General features: G+C 49.3%; 1 protein-coding gene across 1 annotated transcript; it reads right to left on the reverse strand.

Moving 5' to 3' along the window:
- Positions 1 to 678: 678 nt before the first annotated feature.
- RAB39B (RAB39B, member RAS oncogene family) lies at positions 679 to 12,640 on the reverse strand. Its single transcript, XM_075007472.1, has 2 exons — positions 10,744 to 12,640; positions 679 to 1,309 (listed from the first exon to the last, which is right to left on the reverse strand). The coding sequence occupies exons 1-2, from the start codon at positions 10,956 to 10,958 to the stop codon at positions 883 to 885; spliced, it is 642 nt and encodes a 213-aa protein (XP_074863573.1). The 5' UTR covers positions 10,959 to 12,640; the 3' UTR covers positions 679 to 882.
- Between the last annotated feature and the right edge of the window lie 7,550 nt (positions 12,641 to 20,190).

A 20,190-nucleotide genomic window follows, 5' to 3' on the forward strand; every position in this document is an offset into this window, starting at 1 on the left:
GCCTGCATACTCCACCTCACTACTAATCATGGATTGCCATGGCCTGTCTGTGAGACACTGGATGTGAGGGTACACTTAGGAAGCTTTGTCCTCCTGATCTGTTATTTATACTGAAAACCCACATAGTTGAGGTTCTTCTACTACAGTCATGTAAATAGATATTACATATTTATAAATTCATCCAATAATTCTAATTAGAGCTATCATTCTAGACTTAGCCCTTAGTCTCAGCTAGACAGGGAAAGGAAAACACCCCTCTCTGGAAGGATGCGGATGGTTAAGTTTTAATTATCAATAGAACAACCTTTCTTTTCCTTGAAAATACCCTAGTATAGCCTTAGTCTATGTTTTAACTAGGGACAAGAACATGAAGCCCCAAAAGTGTGTGCACTGAGTTAACCCTGGAAGTAACGTTTGTGATGGCAACCATACTATACTCTTATCTTCCTGGAAATAAACTGTTGATGCAAACCAAGATTTTTTTCTTTTTTTTTTCACTCTCTCCCACCTTGTATGTGTCATATTACTGGGCTACTCAGACTGTTGTTTCAACACATGGCACACAGAAAACAGCGCATGTAAAATTCCCTGGTCTGTACTATCTCATTCAGATCCTGTTTAGTTCTTATGCCTCCTGTCTCCTTCAACAAAACCATGCACTGTCGTACATTCTCAGATAGTTTTGTAGCACCCTCCCCCCCGTCCTGAAAGAGGTTACTGGGAACAGACCGTTTTTTCCTGGTTCTGTTCCTCTAGTGTCCAAAACAACATGTGAGGCTGTTCTCCATGCTAGTGTTACAACCCTCTTCCATCATACCGAGTTCACTTAGTAGAGTATGGTTGATTAGTAAAGTTCTTCGTAGCTTTTCTCACTCGATGTGATTAGCACAGGCATCTCCTATCTGATTTCACCACTTCTTCCGAAGAGTGCACTACATTCGGTACAAACCCACTCTTTACCCCTTCCCAGCCCTCCTGGATGGAAATATCCCCCCTTTTAACAAGCTCGTATATATCTCGAGTCAGGTCAGTGAAGGCCTTCTCCACGTTAATAGCATCCCGAGCTGATGTTTCAATGTACTTCATACCATACGCAGCTGCCAGTTTCTCAGCCTCGTGTCTAGTGACTTGCCGCTGTGTGTCCAGGTCGCATTTGTGACCTACCAAGACAAAGACAATCTGGTATGGCTGGACATGCACCTTCGTCTCTTCTAGCCACTCATGGACGTTCTGGAAGGATCTGCGGTTCGTAATGTCAAATAACAGGAGCCCACCTACTGAGTTTCTGTAGTAGGCTCTGGTGATGGATCTGAAAGAGAAACACGCCCCCCCCAACAACAACAAAGTAAAGATCATCTTAGAAGTTGAACTTTTTAGGGGAGGTTTTGCCCTTTGGGTGGTGGTTGAAACTTTCATTTACCCAAATGTTTTTGTTTGCCTGTAGCTGGGTTCAAAGATTAATAGTCAAGAAGGGGTCATTATGATCATGACCTCCTGCGTAACAAGTGCAAGAATATAGACCAGTGATCTATGTTTCAAACCCGTAACTTCTGTTTGCATTATAGCATCTCTTTTAGGAGGGCAGCCAGTCTTGACATGAAGACTTCAAATAGCGGAGAATGCACCACTTCCTTTGATAGGTTGTGCCAATGGTTAGTCACCCTCATTGGTAAAAACTGCTGCCTTGTTGGTCCTCTGAATTGGTCTAGCTTCATCATTTATAAGGATGTAAAATCCTGTTTAATTATTTAACCAGTTAAACAGGGTGGGGGCAGCCAGGGGCGGTGCTTCAGCCTGGCTGAGCTGCAGCAGGCCCTCCTCCCACAGCCGAGGGCTGCTCCATTCAGACTTGAGTGCCCAGCCTGCAGCAGGCATGGGGCTGCTTCAGCCTCCACCAGTTAACCAGAGTCATCTATTTAGCCTGAGGCTTAGCATTAACCATTAACATCCCTACTTTCAATCACTGCATCACACTATACCTTTGTCTGCCATCTTAGAAATCTCTTCCCCAGTTACTCCGTGATCCAGTCACTTCGGATACATCTACACTACAGCAATCTTTCGAAAGATGATCTTCCAGAAGAGATCTTCTGAAAGACCTTTCGAAAGAGCACGTCCGCACACAGAAAAGTGGATCGAAAAAATGATCTGCTCTTTCGAAAGAGAGAATCCACACAGCCTTCACTCTTTCAAAAGAACAGGCCAGGGATCAAAAAATCCAGTACCATGAGGACTGCTCTTTTGAGGGGGTGAAAAAAAAAAAAAAAGGCCCATGGAACATCTACACGTGCTTTTTTTTTCTAAAGCAGCTTTGGAAAGGTGGCGCTCTTCCTGATCCAGGAGTGGAAAAGGGCTTCCAGAAAAAGAGACACATTCTTTTGATTGTGGATTGAAGGAGCATGTTTTGGGTATAGACGCTCCATGTGGTCTTTCAAAAAAGGCCGGATTTTCCCAAAGAACTTGCTAATGTAAACACAGCCTTCATGTTTAGCAGCACTGTACCATACATCGTGCACCTTCCCTAAAAGGGGTCATCTAGGACCAATTGCTTGGCAGATTATAGCTTTTTGTAAGGCAAAGACTCCACTTTTCAAGGGCCTGCAGCAGAGCTGGAAGCCAGAGCCTAGAAATGTGAAAAATCGGAGGCATCATATACACACATTCATTCTCTTAGCTTGTAGTAGAGGCATCACAGCCAACACACTACTAAGGACCATGCAAGCTACTTGCTGATGCAACACGTACTTGAAGCAACTTGGAGACAGGATATTATTGCTTGTGAGTGATGATCAGTTTACTAGTAGTGCTGGTTGAAAACATGGGCGGAAAATTCCACTGATGATGCTGTACCTTATTTTTTTTGTCACAAGTCTCAAGCGTTTCAAAACGTGGCACCAGCACTATTTGTTCAGTATGATTTTTCTTGTCCTGCAAGATCTGTACTCATGGGGCTAGAGTTACGGAAACCTTTATTGTCCCAACTGCCGCTTTTCTCAGTTCAAAGTGTAGCTCTGAAGCCCCCTGCTCAGTTGCTCCTCTAATCCTAAACGTACCCTAAGTCCTGGGCACCCAAGTTTTCACTGCTAAAGTCTTAGGTATGTGCAAATTCATCAACGTTCTGACACCACCAGGTGGCTCAGTTCTTGAGCCCACTCGGGAGCCTCAAACGAGGCGCTCTTCTACCTGTCTCACATGTGGAACTGATCCAGTGGGTGGCCTCGGAAGGTCTGAGAGAGGGAGGGGGACTGCACCAACGATACATTAAGGAAATGGAGTGATTAGAGCAGGGGTGCACAAAGTGGGGACAGGCCTACTTGTGGGGGGCATGACATTTTGTAAGAGGGGTGCAGCACAGTTGGCTGCTGGGTCTCAGGCTTATCCGGCTCATTAAAAAGGTTGAACTCTGTTACTGTTTTTGTGTGCGCATAGACACATTTATATGCTGATAAATAAATATGGAGAATGTAAAATCTTTATCTTACACGTGCCAAAAGGGCTTTTTTTCATATGAACGTAAACAAAATGTCTGTTCCTGTCTGTCTGTTTGGATGGCATTAGACTGGTTGGAGGGGCCCTGCTAACTGCATGGACGAAAAGCGCGGCCTGCCCTAAAAAGTTTGTTCCTCCCCCGCTCCCGGATTAGTGCACTTATCTGGGAAATGTCTGGCCCCAGTGCAAATCCCCAGGCAGCCTAATGGGGAAGAAGTGGCTGAACAAGTGCATGCTGGGGTGGGCTCATTTGATCTTTTGCATTGCAGTGGTTTCACTTCGCATAAAATGTTTAAACAGTCACTAGACAAGAGAAGGAGTGACTCTCTAGCCAGGGGGTTGGGGCATTCTCCCTCCAGCCCTAGGTTCCAGACCCTGTTCCAGTAACTAGCTAAGTATTTTATACAAAGTGGAACAGGAGGGACATGCGATGTGTCTGGGTACTTCCTACGGTATCCTCAGCAAACCTTACTGAATGAAGTTTAAATGTCTTTGGAGCCCATTGTATTAAATGCAGAGGTTTATTAGTGGGAGTCTGGGCGGTAAAAAGGGCTATACTGAACCTGCGGCAGATAAGAATGGGCTTCTGGGAGAATAAGTATGATGTGGATTTCCTGGGAAATCTCTAGGGGGAACCTGGGTCCAGTAATCAAAAGCCCAGATGTCTGAAGCTGTGCCTGAGGAAAGGACCATTGTCCACTGAACACATGGCCCCAGCTCAAAGGACCAAGCTGGACACAGGAATGATAAACTATGTATTCTTGTTCTGGTTCTGAGCTAAGGCAGTTATGAATCTGTAATCCCAGTGAAGCTCCTTTGTGGGTTTGGATGCATTGACACCTCCCACTGCCCTTGTTTGCCCTTGTTTGCTTTGGTGGGGGGAAGGGCGGGGGCGATCACAGATAAAGAACCTAGTGTCTTTTAATGTTTTCTCTGCCGTTTTCACATTTATCCTTAATGTGCTTGCTCAGCATGAGTTGTGGGCTAACTTGTACTTGCTCGCTGCTACAGCTGCTCACGGGCTTCGAAGAGAATGCAAAGTGCAGGTGCTGGCCTGCTTTGGCAGGGTGGTTTGATGGATATGACAGAGCTGACAGGGAACTGTGCAGCATGGAAAAATCCCAGTCAGGCGGGCCATAGTCAGAGATGGCGGTCACTGCCCACAAGTGGTGATGGCTGGGGAGCTGAACGCATACAACAGGTGCCCTGGGTGGATCATGACAGGGAAAGAGAGGTGCAGTTACCATGAAGTAGGACAACCCCCACTGTAGAACAGCAATAGCCCAGTGGTGAAGGTACATCCTTTAGGTCCTGTTCTGCATCAGACTGAGCAGGGACTGAAGCAGCCTTCCCCACACCCTGGCTCAGTGCTGTAACCACTTGACTAGAGGGTACAAGGGGCCCCCTTCTTCCCCTCACATGTTCAAGGGAAAGGACTAACCTGCTTTGGGCACCCCACTGCAGGAGTGGGTTCCTGGCTGTGACTCCTGAGTGGAGGGAAGCATCTAGTCATTTCTGACAGGCAGGGCAGAGGCCTCACCGATTGTCTAGCTCATCTGCCTGGGGCTTCTCACTCTCCACCTGCATTGTCGAGGGCAGGGGTGAACGAACTTTTTACGTCATACCCCACTTTTCAGCTCTGCAATTAACCAGGGTCCCCCCAGCCTATGTGAGAACTACAGGAAAGGATAAAGGGGGGCCCCTCAGGAAGGGGGTGGGATGCTCAGGAAGGGGGTGCCCCAAAAGGGAAGGGGTGCTCAGGGGGAGGACCTCAGAAGGGCACCTTACCAGGCCAGGAACTCATTGGCGGCCCCTGCTGCTTGACTCAGGGCCTCTGCACATTCTGATTGGCCCAGTGACGGAGAGGTGGGGGGGCATTCCCTTGGTGACAAACAGCAGCAGAGGCCGTGTGACAGACAAGGCAGCGGAACCCATGGAGGGGTGTAGGGAAGCCGATCACACTGCGCCCCCCCCTTACAAAATGTCATGCGCCCCACTTTGTGCACTCCTGGTCTAGGCTGCATGTGGACTGAGGCAACAGGGAACCTAGCATTAGGCATTGCAATGCAGAGCCTCTATCTCCTTTGTGCATCTGACCCAGGGTACCCTGGATTTTCAAGTGGAGCAATGAAAAATGAAGGCCTTCCAAATGGTTTTACAGTCCCCAGGCATTACCAAAAGGAGTGTGGGTTTTCTTTTCTGTATAGTAGGCAGCATCCCCCAGTCTGATAACTCCCTTGGACTGTCAATGGGCGACTCTCCATTGCTGACAAAGGACCAGCTTGGCTCAGGCAGGCCTGCGAAGAATGGCTCCTGCGTTAACATGCATGGGGGCTGACTGGTCTGATGGAACAATCCCAAGCTCACAATGTAGTGTAAGAAAGACAGTAGATTGGCATTGGGCCTCTTACTCTTGCTTCCTGCTCCTCTGAATTACTGCCATACGTACACCATCCATCTACTGATTCATGCCCCAGTTCAGTCCCGCACCTGCTTTTGCTTCTGTGCTCCTGCTGTTAGGCTTCTAGCGGATAACGGTAAATGCCAGGGGATTTGTGTCCTTACCAGCCTGCAGCCTGACCCTTCACAGTGTCTGTATTTTCTTTGCTGCAAAACCCAACATTCTGGGATCTATGAGGCACCTTACAAAAGGTTTGTGAGGCAAGACACTGCAGGAACCAGCTACAATTGTGATGTAAGCACAAGCCAATCTGTGTGTTATTCATACTGTGAACCAGGAGGTGGGTAATAATTTTTGCTGCGGGCGGGGGCACGCTATAAATTTGGATAAGCTGTAAGGGGCCACATATTTCCTACCTCACCATCTTTCCTCTATTGCAGGGGCAGGCAAGCTACAGCACACAGGTGGATCTAGTCCACCGGCTGCATGTAGCCCACATCCTGCGCTTTTCTTTAAAAGGCTTCAGGTTCAAGGAACTACCTGCAAACCACCCTGTGAAATGTAGCCTGAGCAGATTTCCATTTTGATGGCAACTAAATGTGACTCATACCAGAGAAGCCGCAGGGTGCCTGTGGACTGGCGCTCTCTGTGCAGTGAATGGGTTTGGCATGAATCCAGAAGGAAATATATATTTCTCCCTGGAGCTTCTGGCTCCAGAACATGCTCTCTTTTGTGCAAGTGTCCTACTGAAAGGTTGGACGTATTGCTGCTCTGTTATCATGAGATCTTCCTGTGTTATCCGGCCAGTTGTACTTGTTCCACGCACCCATCGACCACCAAATGGGGGTAAACTATACCACTTAGATTCTTGTCCTCTTATTTTAGTCCATTCGCAGCCATTGCTGTTCCATCCATTTGGAACCCAGGTCTTCACTGGGCCCACAGATTCTGAAACTCGCTCAGCTTCTCTACTTGTTCTTCTCTACACCTGGGTAGGCGACACCAAGCTGGAGTCCCCCCGCTCTTTGAATCCTTCCATTTGCCTGTAAGCAGCTGGAAGGCTGCCAGATGGAGTTAGACAGCTGGGCTGCTACTGGCCGCACAAATCTTCACCTAACACAGGTGGCAAAGTGTTGTGCTCTTGTTAGCATTCCACCATGGCTTGGCTTTCAGTACGACATTCAAGGCAAGGAAACATGAAACCACAGACTTTTGGGATGGCAAACTGCCCAGGTCCATGGAGAGTAAGGCTCTCTCCATAGCATATTGCAGGTCCAAAAAGGTGGTCCCATACTGCTTTCCAGTGGAGTTGCTCTTGTTTTCCATCGGAACAACTAAGACCAGAATCAAGTCCAGGCTGCTGAAGTAGCCTAATTCTGGAAAGGACAGCCACAAATCAAGGGGCAATAGTCTCCCAGCCCTGCCATGAGAGCAAAGCGAGCTTATTTTCGCCTGTGTCCACGACCCATGTAAGCAAGCAACGAAGGAAAGACATGGGAGCCGAGTTGGCAGGGGGTAGGGCCATGAAAAGGCATCTCTCTGAAGAGGTAGTTCAACCAATGAAAAAAGTTTGGGTGGTACTATAGTCTGGCCCTATGCCACCATGTGCATGCAAGGATGTTTCACTGCTACTACCTTTTAAAAGCCTGCGTCCCTCAGAGGGAGAAGATATTCGAGCAAATACATTTTTAGCAACCTCCTCAATACTGTAAAAATGACCTCTCATGTGAAAGGGCATCACAGGTTTAAAAGAAACTTGCCAAGGAGCAAAAAGAATAATGGACTCCTGCCTGATTGCTTCATCCTTGATGGCACACAAAGACCAGGAAAAGGGAGTTCAATGTTTTTTTAATATTGATTTTTTTTCCTGATGCTTTTTACATTAGACATTCAGGGCTTTGTCATCCTGACAAGACTATGGGGACAGGAGAACACTTTCTACATCCTAATAATAACCCACTCTGACTCTTAACCAGGGAGGCAATGACAGCTCCTGTGGCTGAAAGATGAGCAAAGGGGAGGGAAAATGATTTGTGTCTGTTTGAGATGCTTCATTTTGGTCTTGCCTAATGCCAACAACTAACAGTGCTTTTGGAAAAAGGCATCTTGCTTAAAGATTGAACCCTTCCCCCCACAGGCCCCACTCTTTCACTGAAAAGGGCTCCCCATTCATATGATCTGTGACCCCATGAGAGGTCAGCTGGCAAAACCCAGGATAAGCAGCTTTAATATGCTTAAGGCTTTAAGGAAAGGACAAACTACAGTAGGTAGAAAACCTTTCACACCTCGTTTATGCTGCACAAGCAAGTTGAGGAAGAGCAGAAATAACAGCTGGTAAGTGGTAGTAACACAAACGCATTCTTCACAAAGTCCTGAACAGGTCACCTTTAAATTCTAAGCTCTAAAGACAGGGCCTGTATCCAATAAATACTGGGAATTGGCCTTGTCCAGTGGTATAAATCTGGTGTTTCCAACCCTGAGTGGATGCAAGACTCAGAGCTCAAGTATGTTACTAGGGAAGGACTGAATATTGTCCCTCCTGGACACGTGTCATGTGAGCAAATGGAGGGAGGGATTCAGCTACTGAAACATTTCTGAATCAAGCAAACAGAAAATGGTAGCTTTTTGCAGCTGCCCCCAGGGTTTGGAATGATGGAAGCGGCCCACGCAGGAGCTGGATAAGTGAGCAGAGCACGGGTGCAAGAAATATGACTACAATTATCACATGGCTGCAATTTACCATATGGCTCTACAGTGAATTCCATGGATATTTCCCCCATATGTTCCTTTTCTTTGCTAATGAAGTTGGCTACCAATTAGTGTCTTAAATGACTATTCCCTATTCAGTATTCACTGCTGGTGGCTGTGAGACACATTATGGCAGTACCTATACGTAGGAAGGCAGCTGCCAGTCAGTCAGCCTAAAATCCTGGATCTACATCGCACAGTCTACAGCCTTCAGTGGAAAATACTGCACTTTAAACAATCAGGTTTGCATATTTAGATGCTCCAATTATGCCCCAAGGAACCTAACTTTAGGCAACCCTGTTTGAATGCTTAGCTGCTATTTTTTTCCCCAGCTTGTTACATGTTCTTCCTTCACAAGCTGCTTTTTTGATGTGACAAAAACAATTGCAATGAATTTGCCTTTACTTTCTGCACTTGGTGAACATTCATTTCTATTCCCACAGCTAACATGCAGAAAATCTGCTCTGATTTGTTTTCACTTGGGTCAGTGGGAGACAAACAAACCTTGTTATGTTTCAAAATCTTCCATTCATTCTGCACATTAGAAGGAGAGGCTGTGTGCTTCTTTCTAATTTTGGCAACCATTAATACACCCTCAAAATGTGGAATTTGCCTACTACATCTTTGAGGGCTCAGCAGAAAATTAAAGATGAAATCTCTGTGCCATTGATTTTGGCAAGGCATATATGAACAAAGCAAGCCAGACTGGCTCAAAATAGAACCATATCTCAGTCTCTGTGTTACAATTTATAATTCTGGCGCGCTTAGTATATTGCATGGATATTTAAAAGTCAGATGGAATGTATGATACTACATCTTTCTGTCCTAAACACTGTTTAAAAATTCCAGTTTGTGTAAAATAATATCAGTGGAGAAATAATTCATAAGGACATGGAGTAACCATATTTCAAGGCATAAGCCCAAGTGAGCAGCATTAACTGCATTTCTTGGCTGATTTCACAACCTTATTAACAATGCTGGTTTTTCTAACCAGAATGGTACTAACTCCTTTGACTTCTTCATTCATTCATTCCCCCCTCTTAGGTTTGAACTTATTATTCTGTTACATCAAAAAACAGAGCAGGCTCATGGGATGGAATCCTGTGGAGTTCTTTGTGCAAAAGGCAAAGACATCATAGAAAAAAGATGAAAAGCTGCGAGCTAATTTCATCCAGTCTGGGCTGGCCAGCACCCCCACTGAAGGGGGAAAGCCAGATTCTCTCTCTGAGGGATGTTAATGGTTACCAGTTAACCGGTAAGCACACCTCATCCTACATGGATGAGGCCTTACCAGTTACAGTAAACCATAGAGGCTGGAGCAGTCCACTGTGGGCAGGGGGTTGCTCCAGATCTATGGGGTCACAGTCCACGACTGGAGAGGCACGGTGGCTGCTGCCGGGGGACCAAGGCTGCTCATGGCAGAGCTTAAGGCAAGGAAGTTCCAGCGGGTGGGGGGGGAATGGAGAGCCCCACCCCCCATTGGTTAACCAGTGGGTTAACCAATTACGGGGATTTTTACATGCTTACTCTCTACGTAAAAGCCAGCTCCACTCTCTGGCCAAGCTAAAGACCAGGTGCCTGAGGGTTGCAGCCTATGGAGGCCTCTGGGGAGCCAGCCCTGTGGCCGGCCTGCTGGGAGCCACAGACAGGTAAGATTTGCTCTAGCAAGAGTCGGCTGCTTTCCTTCCCCGCGCAGGGCAGATGCCTGGCCAGGCCTGGGGTTCAGAGGGGAGCCCTGTTAGTCTGTTTCAGCCAAAACAACCAGGAGCCCGGGGGCACCATCAAGCTCGTCAAGGCTGGAGCCCGCTGCCTCCCAGGCAGGGGAACAGAGGTGCGCTAGTGGGCGCTGCCTGGATAGGTGTTTCTCCCCAGACTAGGAGCCCCATCACCTTCCCCCACACCCCCAGCTCAGCCTCCGGGAGGCGCTCAAGGACCCACCCCTGGCTGCCCAAGCCACGCCCGCAGGTAGGCTCCAGCTCTCCGGGAGCGGGCTGGCCCCTCTCCCGAGCCTGCCCTCCAGGCTCCCCCGCCCGGTCCGGCCCGGGCAGAGCAGGGAGGCGCCGGCTGACCGCAAACCAGGCACCTCCCCCCCCCCCCGCTCTCACCTGAATCGCTCCTGCCCGGCCGTGTCCCAGATCTGCAGCTTGATCCTCTTGCCCGGCTCAATCTCCACCAGGCGGGAGAAGAAGTCCACGCCCACCGTGGGGTCCGAGACCTGGGCGAAGCGCCCCTCGGTGAAGCGGCGGATCAGGCAGGACTTGCCCACGGTGGAGTCTCCGATGACGATCAGGCGGAACTGGTAGAGCCAGATCGCTTCCATGCTGCCCCTGGCGGCTCGCTCGGCTCTGGCCTGGCGGCGGGGGGCTCGGCGAGCCCGGGGCTAGCTGTGCGCGCAGCCCGGCGCAATGCAACCCTCGCGGCGCGCCTAGCGCTGGGCGAGCTCCTGCCGAGCCTGGGGCGGAGGCTCCGCGGGCGGCAGGTGCCCGGCGGTGCTGCGCGCACAGTCCTGCAGCCGAGGGAGGCACCCGGCAGGCGGCGCTGCAGGGACCCTGCCCACCAGGGGGCGCGTAGCCTCGCCCGCAAGCCCCAGCAGAGGGCGCCCGGTCTCCCCGCGGCGCGCTGGGTCTCCTAGCAGAGACACGCCGGGGCCGGCGCTCCGAGGACAGGTGCGCGGGGGAAGCGGAGAGCTGGGGAGCCTTCGGCCTGCCGGGAGCCGCTCGTCGCCGGCCCGCTCATGTCTTCCGGCCGCGGAGAAATGCTGCTGCGGGGCAGGCGGGCGGCAGACGCGCACCCCCGGCCGCTCCGCCAGCGGCCCTGCGACGCGCCCGCCAGATGCCGCTGCTGGCGACGCGAGAGGTCACACACACTGCGTGTCGCCCCCAGCCAGGCCGGGTGTCGCTCTGCGCCAGCTTGTTGGCCGGGCTCCGCCGCGCGTTTGGCGCCTGATCCCTGATTTCTCGGGCAACAGCGGCGGAGAAAGGCGTTTGCAAGTCACCGGGAAGCCCGTGGCGGTGGCCGGCCAGTGCCAGCAGCAGCACAGGGGCTGGCTCGCGCCGCCAGCTCTCCCCGGGGCCCCGGCCCCTCTTCAGACAACGATCCGGAGCTGCCGCCCAGCAGCCTAAATCCGGGTCAGCGGCGAAGGGGCTCTGATCCCCCGCCTCGGCGCCCTGCACCCAACAGCCGCCCCTGGCGCAGCGCCTCCAGGCTCGGGAGCGGAGATCCGCGTCGGAGTGGAAAACAAAAAGCCCAGCCCGAGGCTCGATGGTTCTGTGCCCGCCGGCGCGGATTACTGCAAAGGGATTCGTCCCCAAGGGCACCGGCCTCGCTCCAGAGCAGAGGTTTCCATTCCGCGCGGACAGACGTGCAGCCCTCCCGCCTGCGTGGCCTGCAGCCGCAGAGATGCCCGGGGTGGTGACGGTGGAGCGCTGATGGAGAAGGGATGCTGGGGATCGCGGAGCTGATGAAATGGCAGCAACATCAGCACCAAGCACACTGACTCATCATTGGCATCAGCAGCTACTGTAATCCCCCGCAGAGAGGAGCAGCCTCCTTCTGCCTCACACTACCACATTGATTAGAAAAGAAGCCGCCCGTCAAAAATATTAACACAACAAAGAGCCCATCGTTTAGAAGAAGACAAAGGAAATTAGAAAGCGGATCAAGCTGGTAAAAGGACCTGGCACGTTGTGCGAGGCTCAACCATCTAGCAATGCCAGCAGGGAACACCTAATATCATCCTGGTTTATTATTTCTGTTTTGAGAATACTCATAATACGCTCGGTGCTGTCCTCATGTGTAGAAGACAGTCCTGGGCCGAAAGAGCTCACAATCTAGATAATGGTGCTTTTAACTACAGGTACTTAAACTACATTGTTCTTAAAACAAACTACCTACACACTGGTACACTCATCCCTCATCCGTTTAACAAGTACTTTACTAATGAGTACTCGCTAAAACGAGGAACATATACACCTATATTTATTCACAATATGAGTGAACTTCCCTCGCTTATACAAGCAGGGTCCATGGCTGGGGGTGGGGAGACCCACAGCCCCGTGGCTGGAGCGGAGCCAGTCACAGAGTCCCAGGTGGGGTGATGGGGAGATCCACAGACCTGCAACTGGAGCTTTCTCTCTCCCTTCCCTCAGACATGCAGCTCTGACAGTCCTTAGGTTGGGGGCAGAGAGGGAGAAGGCTCTTAGCCTGGTTCCCTTCCCTGGAATGGCAGGAACGTGAAACTGACCAGCCATGAGCTGATCAGTTTCCTGGCCCTACAAGCCATGGGGAGACTGGAACCAGCCTGTCCCTGGTTCCCAGCTCCTGTCACTCTGGGGGCCAGGAAACTGACCAGCCCTGGTGGTTCCTGGGTCCCCTCCCCTTGCAGGAAAATTCAAGTTATGTAGGGCTTGGAGGAACAACCCCTGGGTAACTTGAGGGTTTACTGTATTAGACCCCACTCCATTCTGCAGACCTCACCCTCGGCCAGGTTTTAACCCTCTCCCCAAGGTCCCAAACTGCCCCCAGCCTTAAAGCCCCCACGCAGCAGACCTAAACTACCCCCAGCTTTACACTCCCCCAGCAGCCCCAAACTGGTCCCAGTCTTAGACCACCCCTGCATCCCTCAACAGCCCCACCCTTAGACCCTCCTTCTCCCACAGCCTCTTCACCGGGGCTACCAGGCTGGGTGGCTCCCCCAGTCATCATGCTCCCAGCAATTAACTCAAGTGTTAAGGTTTCAGCACCTAGACATAAGGTAATTGCTATCCCTAGTGATAGAGAGAGATGCCATCTCCAGCAGCTATTGCTGTTGATAGATATCTGCCTGAAGCAGCAGTGTTAAGAAACTGCAAATGTCTTCTTTAACAGCCATATGCAGCTGGGAACTGCCCAGCTGGCAACCTTTAACACCTCTAATGGGACCCATGTTTGGGTCCCTACCGATAGATGGGGAATCCCTGCTCTACATACACACACTACATCCTATTTCAGGTGCCAAACTATTCAAATACATCAGAATAGCACCTAAACTCAACTGGTTCATGTCAAGTTACAAGCACTTGGAATGAATTAGAGACTTTTACATGTATTTTAATGGGAGTTTAGTGTTGCTCTTATGAGTTTTTGCCTATGAGCAGAAATTTATGAACCAATTGTGCTCATATAGTGAGGGATGAGTGTATAACTTTGCAAACACTCACCCCCTAAGACAAGTGGCTAATGACAAATATTCGAATAACTGATTACTTAAATATCATAAAACAGCCAACTCACTGACTAAATTTAACCACTTCTATTTTTAGCAATATTTTGAATGAGTATTTGTGTCAGCTACACCATGCTGAGCACAGTGAAACGATGAACAAGGATCTTTTGAGCAGCATCACATGTTTAGTGATGTCCAAACACAGCCACAGAAACAAGTATTTTACATCATATATAGTCATTTCATGCAGAAGGAGCAAACAACATTTTATACACTTAGAAGTAAATCCACTCATCACTTTCAGTGCAGTCATCTCTGGCGTGGCATGTGGCTGCTCTTTAACATGGCATAGCTGCATCATACATGGTACCAATGTGGGAGAAGAGGATTAGATTGTAAATGCAGGGCAGAGATGATTTTTCATTTTAGTGTTTGTACAGCGCCTAGCACAATGAGCATTGATCATGACCGATCCCTTTAAATTGGAAAGAGCGTATACTGACAATGCCGCCCAACAAAAATGTTGATTTGATATTTTTATTGTGTCAAATCATGAAAAATTTAAATTTTGAAAGTGTGGACAGCTGGTGAATAGTTTTGATTAAGAAAAGGGGAGATCACTGAGAACTTTTTTCAGAGAATATCTACTAAACCTGGTAATAGATAATACAATGAAAACAGCTGCATCCAGGTAACACTGTAAGGGCATTTCTTTAGACAACAGAATTGAATTTCTTAATTTGGACTTTTGCCAGGATACTTACTTGAGTCAGTGTGTTTATTCCTATGAAAAATGTCAAGGGATTTTATAGTGGACTTTACAATATAATTTATTAATTTAAGATATTTAACCAGGAAGTTCTCATTTCCATCATATCTTGGGAATGAGGGGGAGAAAGGATGCTTCATGTAGTTATGGAAATAAGGCAACAAATTATATTAAAAACATTAATCAAAGCTAACTTTAAATTAACCAGAATGTCATTAACAATAATTTCAAAGCATTTTGCAAGTGTGAATTAATAGATCATGCTGTTTATTATCACTTTTTTTCCACTCTCACCACCCACGTCCATCCTTCATTTGGATATTACAGAAGGAGAGTGAATCTAGTGCTTTAGCCTACCATTATTTTTTGTCATTATGTTAGAGCCCCTCCACTTTAAAGCACTCCTAAAAGACAAAGACCTTGCCTGTGTCTTTATAGGATCCCTAGCACACAGCAACTGAAGGACAAGTGAAACAAAAGAGAAGGGGTGAGCTAGAGCAGGGGTGAGCAAACTTTTTACGTTGGGCCCTATTTTTCATCCCTGCAATTAGCAGCTCCGCCGCCCAAGCTGTCTAATATAATCCAAACTGATGGGAATTTTGGTTATGTTCATGTGAGAAAAAAAAACACTTTTGCCACCTCTAAGAAAATAAGTATGTCGAATGTAAAAACTTCATTAATCTGTGTATAAATGTGAATACATATCCATAAAATCAGTAACATATCTCACAGTTGTTACTGAGATGGGTGAGCCTGAAACCCATTAGCCGATCATGCTACTCCCCCACCTCAAGAAATTTCATGTCCACCCAAGTGGGTCCACCTTCTCCCCACCCCACTGCCATTTGCACACTCCTGAGCTAAGGCAAAAGTTACAATAATAAAACCACTGGGCTACTCAGCTCCAGGGCTGATACACGGTCCTTTTTTTAACCTATTTTGTGTAGCAACAAAATGAACCATACCACTAGCAGCTTACACAGCATGAACCCCACCCCCCCGCCCAAAAGAGGCACAGATGTGAGAGTCGGTGAAGCTAAAGAAGATTCCTTAGGGCTGGTGTCATGGGCTTGACTAGTGACTGAAAAGGGCCAGGTGTGAGCGTCTGGTCTGAGTACAGCATCTGACCACTGAGCTACAGTGAGGCTTTCATATGGTGAGACTGACTTCCTACGCATTTCCTGAGCATCAGGGCCTTTATTTCCCACCAGCCAAGCCAGTGGGAGTTCCAGGAAATATCCTTATTTTTATTGCCCTCAGACACTTGACTGTCGATGACTAAACGTCATGGCTAGGCAGCCGAGACCTTAATTAGTAGGCCCGAAAAAGCAGAAGACATGGGAAGATGTCTGAGAAATGTAGTTATAGAGCAATTTGAGAAAGTGAGCAGCCTGGTGTCTCAAACCCCACAGCCGATGTGTAATGTAAAATACCTACTTGGGTGAGTTAGCTAGTGCGTGTGTCTAGCTGCAGGTGGGCACTTGTCTGCAGCTAGAGACAGAGGATACACAGGGACTGGAAAGATCTTATCAAGGGCTCCTGTTACATTAATGAGTTGCAGATTTAAAAACAAAAAACAAAAAAACCTTAAGGACTCTTCCCCTCGCTGTAAACCCAGAATATAGAAGGATTGCTGTTTCAAAAGGCCTGTTCTGTAGGTCAGTGGCAGATTTGTGACCTGCCTGTGGTGCAACGCTTCGAGATGCCCTAAGGCACTATTCACCTCTGCACACGCAGAGAAACCTTTGATAATGAGCCCATAGCCAATGTGATTCAGGTTTCCCTGCTCGCGCCCCCCACCCACAGGCTCTTCAACGTGCGTCTGTAAAGCCTCAGGCCATCTTTGAAGAAGGCCTCAAACCAAATGAACTACACCAGCTTAGCCTATTGGCAAACAAGGGGCTGGCCCTTGCCCTCATGTTTGCTCTGCCAGCCCACTGAAATCAAATGGCATGAACAAGACCAGCATTTGGCTCACATTGATGCATGTTAGACTCAGAGTGGGGCTGATGGTTAGCCCCCCTGACAGGCAACACCCCATTTCTGGCAGCGCTGAACAGTTAGGCAGCACCGCCTGCATTCAACGCCCCCGTGCCAGGTGGACGTGGCTGACCATGTAGTCATTGTAAGCCTGGATGTAGCCAAAATGCATGTTGGCTCTTAGCAGCTTTAGGCTGCATACAGCAGACGCACCTTACTCAGTAGCTCCTTTTAAGGCAGGAAAATCCAAGGGCCTGAAGAAAGGCGTTTTTCCTGCCTGCTTTGCACTGAGCCTGTTGTGATTGTCAGCCTCACCCTCAGCGCTGGTGGCTGAGGATTTAAACGTATTTTGCAGGTGGTGGTGGGGGGGGCTTTTAAAATCCACTTTAGCCCCAATTCAAATCGCTGCTGGGCTGTGTTGCTGTGTACTGGCCCTGTGCTACTCCAGAGGTGGCTGCCCCTTAGTCACATGAGGCAATGATAGCAAGATACACTTTCCACCCTACTCCTGAAGACTCACGCTTCATTTTGCATGCATAGATTGGGGCTTAATTAGCCCAATTTTTCAGACAAGGCCTAGAAGGCAGGGTGAGACACAGGGGCCCTCACAAGAGTCACACCGCGCTGCCTTTGAGCTTCTGGGCTGCATTGCTCTCGGCGGGACAGGGGACAAAGCAGTGCTTTTTTGTGCCGGTGCTGAGTGCTGGCACCTCGGCCGCCCCAGCCACGGGATTGGCTGGGGGATGGGGGGCACAGAGCCGGCTGAGTACCAGCACCACTTGTTTTACAAACAAAGCACAGGGACAAGGGCTCCTTTTGGCACAGGGACCAGCCCAAATCTGCTGGTCCACTCAGGCCCCAGTCTGGCTGTTCTTGGCCTTCCTGGGTGGAGGAGCTGGGCTGGGCACCACTGAGGAACAGGGCCAGCCTTAAACTTCATGGAGACCTATGCAACAGATGCCACTCTGCCCCCTCCCGCATGCCAGCTCTGAAGCATCTGCCTTGGGCTTGAGGCTCAGGGCTTCCTCTCATCCCCTCCCTCATGCAGGTTCTGTCTGTGGCTTCCCTCCCCCACCCCATGTGGTTTCTGCGAGGGCTGCAGCTGTAAGTGTCCTTCCCCCACCCCTTCACACGCATCTTCGACCTTGTCTTGGGGGTTCTAGGGGCCAGAGCAGAGCCTGAGAGCCTCCCTCCACTCCCAGCCTGGCAGGAAGGGGCCCTCACAAGTGCCTGTCTGCTGGCCTAGAGGAGCACATGGAGCTGCGGGGGGGGGGGGGGGCGCGGGGACAGTCATACACAGCTGCACAGAGGCACTCAAAAATTTGGTGCCCAAAATTTCAGGTGCCCTACACAGCTGCAGATTTTACATATTCCTAGGGCCCGGCCTGCTGAAGCAGAGGGCATCTTACTGTAACCCTTCTGTCGGAAGGCGTCGGCAGCAACCAGGGCTGGGTTCGACATCTAGGGGTTCCTTATCATCCATCTCACACAGAACCAGCTCGAGCCCCCACCCAGTAGCCTGGGAAATTCACACAGCCCTGGGCACCTTGGCAAGCCGGTGCTTCCCCACGCGCAAGCACACAGGCTGAGTGTAGAAAAGAAACTGAATGACCGAGGCAAAAAAGCCAATGATCTCTGCAGAACACAGTCCCCAACTCCTTCAGCAGTATAGAGCTCCTGCTGGCACATTCCCTACCACACAGGTAAATAAGGAGTGAATGCTTCCTGCTCAGAGGAGATAACCAAAACAGGGCATAACTGGGGTCAGGGCGGAGGGGAGGGCATTACTCATCTCCCACATCTCAGATGAACATTTCTCATTGCAGCCCAATAAATCCACCAACTGCTCAGGAATGGAAGCCTCTGCTCTGGCTGGTGTCACATCATTAAGCACACTCTTCCTGTGAGTGTCCAACCACAATGCCACCACCCAACTGCCAGTATGCCAGCGTCTCAATCCACTCACAAAGGTACTCCGTTCTTCCTGCAGAGGTGACACCTGGTAAGTGCTGTGGTAAGTTGTGAAGCAGAGTTGTACCAGTTAAGACTGGAAAATTAACAGCCCAGTGGTTGAATGTTTGCATGGAAGTTTCGTGGGCTGAAAATGAAACAGGTCCTTTCTGAACGTCTCTCTTGCTGTTACTGTGCAGCATTGTAGCCATGCTGGGACCAGGGTGTTAGAGAGCTGAGGTGAATGAGGGAGTAGCATGTATTGGACCAACTTCCTCTGATGAAAGAGCTGTGCTTTTGCACCACAGCGAGATCTTCTTCAGGGCTAAAGAAGAGAAAGCCCTCTGTGTCAGCGCTAACGCTTGTCTCTTTCACCATCAGACAGTCCCATAGCTCTTACCTCACCCATCTTGTCTCCTAGATGGCAACTGTGAGCTTAGTGCAATTTTCTCAGCCAGCACAGCCCCCTGGGAAAGGCACCCTCTCTCCAATTTAGGACCACTATACATACTTGACTGAGTCCCACCAAATTTGTCTTTGCCATTCCATAGAGCGTCATTGTTCTTGCTCCAGTTTCTCCACAGACTCTTGAGCAGCAAGTTAGTTCAAGCAATTTTATTCTTCTTGTTGCCAGTGCTAATGAGAAAAACCCATTTTTCTCAAATGAAGCTGTTTTTCTTTTCAGAGTAGCAGAACAAGGACTCGCTTAACTAGCGCTTAGCTCCTGTGTGGGCTTTCACACATGCATGTGTTTGTCATAGGAGTAGTTCCATTGTCTTCTACAAGCCTGCTCCAGAGAGCTGAAATAAACAGGTGTGTAGAGCTGTGCAGGCTCAGGGCCTTCTGAGTCCCTGCATAATCAGCTACAGTGGTTCTTAACCTTTTCTATTCTGCGAAGCCCCCCTGCCTCCACCCCATACAACATCGAGCCAGTGAGACCAGGAAGTGGTCCAGTCCCTGCCTCCCTCACCACTCCAAACCAGGCTGTGACATTCTGGGCATCACAGTCCTGAGCCTGAAAACCCATGAGCATCTCTCATGTTATGATGCTGCTGAGATGCTATTAACTTCTGTATGTAATACCTTTGTTTAGTAACATAATATTTGGAAGCAGTTTGAACATTAGTTTAAATACTTGATTAATAAAAACAGAATAGTAATTAATTGATGCTGCCAAATTCCAAATACATAAACTTGATTGATACTCTTTTCTAAATAGTACTGTGAACCCAGGCGCTTTTTTGCCTTTTTTTTTCCAGCCACTTGAGCATAAACACAAGACTGGGGTGGGGGGCCTGCCACACTGCCAGCACATCATCAGAAACACTGAACAGCCTGGTTCTAGGATGGCATCAAACAGAAGATGAGGGGAACAGCAAAGAGCTGCATGGGTGAGACCTCGTTTCTGACATCGTTTTATGGCGGTAGCTTGCTGATTCCTTTTACATTTCATTAGTTACATGTGTAACAATTGTGGGGGATGCCTGGCCCACTCTGAACGTGGGGGCAGAAGGTAGGCATCTCCCCAGTGATCACCCCAAAGGAGTGTTCATGACATCTGCTTTTGTGATGGGTATGTAGTCCAGTGGGAGCACTTCGGTACTCGGCATGTGGGCTGGGTTCTTTGCCAGCAGAGAGAGGAAGGCACCG

Source organism: Carettochelys insculpta, chromosome 13, assembly GCF_033958435.1.
Source record: "Carettochelys insculpta isolate YL-2023 chromosome 13, ASM3395843v1, whole genome shotgun sequence".
NCBI classification, from domain to species: Eukaryota; Metazoa; Chordata; order Testudines; family Carettochelyidae; genus Carettochelys; species Carettochelys insculpta.

What these genes read in the sequence shown, in the direction of transcription:
- RAB39B (XM_075007472.1), bottom strand. Translation starts at nt 10,958, where the DNA reads ATGGAAGCGATCTGGCTCTACCAGTTCCGCCTGATCGTCATCGGAGAC. An exon ending in GCCGGGCAGGAGCGATTCAG is followed by an intron (nt 1,310 to 10,743) that starts GTGAGAGCGGGG and finishes TTTCTCTTTCAG; the next exon opens with ATCCATCACCAGAGCCTACT.